Below are 5,751 nucleotides of genomic sequence, written 5' to 3'. Positions count from 1 at the left end.
TTACTGTGAAACCCCTGTTGCTATCGCTACAATCTTATCTGCATCAGCACTAATGTCATCAATGGCAGAGTTCATGGCCTGCAGCATGACTGTGAAGGAGCGGCTGACGGATCTGGCGTGGCGTGGCATGGCCAGTTCCACTAGCTTTGTGGTGGCTGTGCTGGTGTCTTTCTCGGCCACTGAAAGCCTCCTCTTCACTTCGCTCTTGCTGACCTCCACTGAAAGGAGACAGGTTCGCAGTCCCTTAAGCTTGTTTGGCTCGATGCCCCTCTGCCTCGCCAACCTCTCCACAGACTCATCATCCAGGCAAAGAGAGATTTGGGCTTTCGTTAGAATCCGTACAGCAACACTGGCATCCACCATGGAGGCCACCAGGGGAACAGGAATAGCAGAAACCCCAGCAGAGAGAGAAGCTGCTGCCCAGCCTAGAGCCTTGAAGGCTTCCTTCTTCTGGGCCACCAAGGTGCTGGAAAATGTGGGCAGAGCCAGCAGAAGAGCATGAGCCCTGATCTCTGGAAGATCACCCTGCATCACCTCTAAGAGCTTTAGGAACTCCAGCTTTTCCAAAGCAGAAGGACACACAAGGAATACTTTGGGCTGAGACAGTCCTTCTGCTTTCAGTACCTCCAGACTGGCCTTCTTTTTGGCTTCCAAGGTTTTCTCAGTGTCCTTCTCGGATGCCAATAAAGCAAAATACAACGTGTCTTTCTGCAGCGATCTCGCCTCTCTCCAGACTGCAACCATGTTTGCGCTCGGGCTTTGCGTGAAGGTCATGATAATAGCATTATATCGCAGGATTTTATAGCGGTCCACGTAATTCTCAGGGTCAAAAGAGGGGTCACTTGAGATGGTGGGCAGGTCCCATAGACGGAAATCTGGATGCTTTGGATTTGGGAATACAGCCAATTCCTCTGGAGCCGCAGCAGAGGGACAGAGAGCAGCCCCTTCATCCCCAACACTAAGCCCTCTGAGAGAGTTAATAAACATCGCTTTCTCGGCCCCCCTCTCCCCTACCACAGCGATGTTGATACGGCTTATCAACATGTCTTCAACAGCATCCTTTATGTCTGAAATGTTGTTCTTCTCAATGGACTCTTTCAGGCTCTCCAGGAGGTTAAGACTTTTCAACACATCAGCCATGTCTGTTGACCTACAGAGGGAACATTATCTTAGAAGTAATTAAATTTCTTACTGTATAGTACATTTCTTACTTTATACATACTTACTGTGTACTTCTGAATGTGTTTACACTCAGAGTGATAAATTACAGGGTGTGTGCCCTCATCATGTATCAGAACACAGTACTGAGTAAAGAAAAGAGACCACCCTTTCGTTTATTTAATTTCCAGTCAAAAAAGCCATTAAGTACAAGTTAGTGATTTTCCAATGTCAGAAAAGGCAGGAAACATATTAATCAGTCAAGCATGGTGCAGGATCAGCATAAGTTTGGGGATGAGTTAGTGTTTTGTTTTTTTTTTAATTGAAGGCACCATGAATGCTGATAAGTTTGAGTGGAAAAAGAAAAATGTTTGAATGGAAAGAATTTAATATCACGCCAGGATAACGGCCCCAAGCACACTGCTGAGAAGTTCAAGACGTACTTATCAAACAGAGAAGCTGCTTGTGTTCTCAGAACAACAAACTGGTCACCTCAGAGTCCAGACCTCAGCATCACTGAATGCATTTGGGATTACTTGGATTATGAGAAGCAGAAAATTCAACCAGCTTCTAAGACTAAACTTTGGTGATTTTTACAAGAAGCATGGAAAAATGAAATCTGGGGGAGTGAGTGAAATATGTTTTTAGATTTATACAGCAACGATGGAATTTTTGACATGCGTTTTTCATAATTTTATCATGTTTTATTGTAACAGAAATGCAATTCACTGTTTTTTAATAACATGGCATTTTTAAAAACCTGAAATAATGCTGGAAAGATAAACAAAGACCATTGGACATGGGGCACCATACCATTGCAGAGTGTTGTGTAGCAGATACAGTGTAAAGTGCAGCTACACCACATAGAATGTGTTGCAGTAAGAGTGCTGATAACGTCAAGCTCAAGCTCATTTACACTTGTAAAGATTTAATGAAATGAAACATTTACTATCATTTATGAATTCACCTCATTTGGTATCAGCTAACTAACTCTTCACACATCATTGTTTTTAAGCTGAAAGATAAGATGTGAGAAAAGGCTAGGCTATACTGTTTATCTTAAAAGCATTAGTTTAACTTCCTCCCTAGAGTGTAAATTTCAAGCCACATGTAATCTACTATTGCTATTTGTTTTTTTCTGGGGTTAATTTTATGCAGTAATGGCAAAATGCAGTGTGAGAAATTGAACAGCACTAGGTGTTGGCATGCACTGCTGGTGTTGTGTGTGAACCTGCATAATAAATACAATTGTTACATTACAACTGAAAAAAAAAAAAGTTTAGTTTTTCAGGCTTCTGTAAAATTTATTGTTAAATGTATGTTTTTTACTGATGCTGAAAATACTTTCAAGCAAATAAAAGCATGGTCTCTGACTTTTGCACAGCACTGTATGTGGTACAACACATACACTGATATTTGATAATGTTATTGCATTTCCTACAAGGATATTTCTAAGCAGTTCAAATGACAGAATACATGTAATCAGGAAACATAATTTTAAAATTACATAAATAAAACTGACCTTTTAACTTAATATAACTTATTGAATCAAACAAGTATTTAATATAACGTAATATTGCAATACCATACAATAATGCTGCACTAGTACACCAATACTTTACTCTGAGAGCTATTTACAATAAAGACTAAGTGCAATTTCTATTTGAATGCAGTATTGAACACATACTAATTCAGTCCTTATTAATCATCTTACCTGAAATCTTTCAGTCACTAGTTTGTTTTGGGGTGATAAAGGTAAACACACAGGCTCTTCTTGGGAGTGAGAATGTTCTGAGAGTGAACAGCAGTGTGTGTGTGGAACATTCTAATCCTATAATCTTGGACTTAATCTTCTTACACACACATACAAACACAGCAGCTCTCATCACCACTCAAGTGCAGCAAGGGAGAAGAACATGACTATGTGGGTTATAAAAGCAGATATAACATAAAACAATGAGTGACTGATGGACGCTCTAGTTAGCAGACACCTTAGTGTGTAGCACCACCATGTGGTGAATAAGAAAAGTGTGTCTTCAGTTAATATCATAAAGAGGGAGGGAAAAATAGCTGATTGATTTATATTGATCTAAATGTGTTAATTAGAGAAAGCACATGGTGATTCATATATCTTTTGAACTTAAGGAGAAGCATAAACAAAAAGTAGATTTCCAGAGGAAAGTTCAGAAGTTCAGATGAAGACAGCATGTTTTGTCATTCTACAGAAAGAAGCGTTTACAGAGATATTACACTTAAAAAACATGTTAGCGTTACCATTTATTTATATTTTAAAATAAAAATAAAGTTATTTTAATAATTACAACTTCTTGAGCCATCAATTTAACAATATTGGCTTTTAAATCAATCATATAGAATTCCAAGCACCACAGAAGTGCTCATCCCCACAGTCATGTGTAAAGGGCAAGTGCCATATTTTGAGGTAAAAAACATGATTTTCTGCAATTTTAACTGTAATAATCTATAATCTATATATAATGACATAAAGAAATAAATATTATAAAATATATAATGAAAGTTGTTGCCCCAGGAGTTGTGTCACTGGTGTTACCGCATAACAAAAAAAACCCTATTTTGAAATAACAATCACACTGATGACATCACTTGACTTCCTTTTACTTATTTTCTGAGAATCTATGAAGAAAAGCACATGGTAAGTCCACTGTGTCTTTCAGTTTTAAGAAATTGTCTCATTTAGCTCATGATTTCATATGAAGCTTTTAGCTGAAGTCACTGGCATAACCTACTTTATTCTTAGGTAATTGTGAAAAAAATAGAATATAAATGGATTAAATTACATATTTTAATGGATATTCCTTGATTGACAACATGTGATTTGATGCTCTGTAGCAGTCATTTTTTAAAATGCATTTTTCATTAAAAATGTCTCTGGTGTTACCTTTCTTACGTGTAACACCAATGACGATCAGTAACACCAGTTACACCTATGGATAGATAAAAAAGTGGACGTTTCTGTAGAATGACTCACATTCAGATTTTTTTCTTTATTAATCTTGTTCAACATTCAGAACAAAGAAAGAATAAAAAAGAAAGAAAAATAAGAAAGAATGCCAAGAAAGAACTGAAGGTGGCAGCAGTGATATAGTTTATTATAGCATGGTATTGGTAAATATGGTAAATAAACCACCAGTAGTAGCTTTCATTTATTATCACCAGCGTTAGCTTTGCAATTCAGTATAACAAAACATAAATAATTATAAAATATTGAAATATTTCAGCCATGGTTGAAAGATACATTCTGTGAAATTTGTTTTTATACACTACCACTATGACTTATAGCAGGGATGTCACTGGGCCAGTCTTAGTCTTAGGGAGGCTTTGACCATTGCCTGATGGTGCTATCAGATTTTCTAACAAAACAACATGAGATGGCAATCCTCTGCTGTTTAGACTAGCCAACAGATGTGTGGGCGGGGCTCTGGTGCTACTCGCTCTGCAAAGTAGTCAGTCAGAAGCCGCTGAAGTTGTGACAGAACTTTAGCTAAAAGTGTACTAGAATAAAGACCAGGCCGTATTCAAAGTGTATAATTTGCAGTCTGAATCGGTAAGTAGTTACAAAGTGAAGATATCTTAAGGCAGGTCTGATAAAGGTCAGTGATCAAGAAGAAAGCAAGTGAGTGTTGGTTAAGTTTTCAGATAAAATAAGTACAGAATTTGTAGAAATGTTGTTCACTTAATATATCCTCAATTGTGAGACTAAAAAAAATTAAAAATATAATTTTTGAGTTGTCAAATATCACTATAATAACATCACCCAGACTATTAAACATGTAAGCACAACTGCACAACCAAATCACACTTCGTATGGTTGCACAAACTGAGACTGTACTAATCCATAATCTGTGTTTAAATTACATATTTAGGAGCTACATTTTATCCAAGAGAGACGAGACAGCATTAATATCGACTTTAATACCTTTGTTAGATCTGTGATCCATGTAGGTGGACAGATATAGTATTTTAATTGTAAAAGATCTATGGTTTATGCATTATCAATAAACAGATCTTCTGTGTTCTAACTTGACCAAATATCAATTTTTTGATAAGGTTTTCATCTATTGCTACTAAAGTTAATCTGTGGCTAAAAGTTCATGGGGGAGCATGCGCCCAGACCCCCACCCATAAATCTTGGGTGGGTCTTCATTTCATTTCATTTTATTTACTATTATCCACATTGTAGTATAATAATAAAGACATTTATACTATGAATTAACTATGAAAGTTAATGTGGAATTACTGTGGCTTTCTACCAAAGAAGACAAGAAGTCTATTTAGACTCCACCCTCCCACATCACAACACATCTGATCGGTTGTAATGCATTAGCAAGGATAGACATTTCACTAATTAACTTTTATAATAAAACAGACTAAAAGATAGTTCCAGTCCTAAAATCTGATTGGCTGAGCCGCGCTTGAAGCCGTTGTTAAATCCACCGTATACAAACACTTATGACCACCTCACAACAACTGAATTGTGTATTACTGCGCCATGGCACGAAAAAAACCCTTGTGCTGTTAATGGAATAATCTTTGACTCTCACGCTGCTCACATGG

General features: G+C 37.2%; 1 protein-coding gene across 1 annotated transcript; it reads right to left on the bottom strand.

The window, feature by feature from the left end:
- Positions 1-1,572, bottom strand: irgq2 (immunity-related GTPase family, q2). Its single transcript, XM_036555743.1, has one exon. The coding sequence runs from the start codon at positions 1,138-1,140 to the stop codon at positions 1-3; it is 1,140 nt and encodes a 379-aa protein (XP_036411636.1). The 5' UTR covers positions 1,141-1,572.
- Positions 1,573-5,751: the final 4,179 nt, after the last annotated feature.

Source organism: Colossoma macropomum, unplaced genomic scaffold (genome assembly GCF_904425465.1).
Source record: "Colossoma macropomum unplaced genomic scaffold, Colossoma_macropomum, whole genome shotgun sequence".
Taxonomy (NCBI): domain Eukaryota; kingdom Metazoa; phylum Chordata; class Actinopteri; order Characiformes; family Serrasalmidae; genus Colossoma; species Colossoma macropomum.
This window is presented reverse-complemented; position numbering and strand designations above follow the sequence as displayed.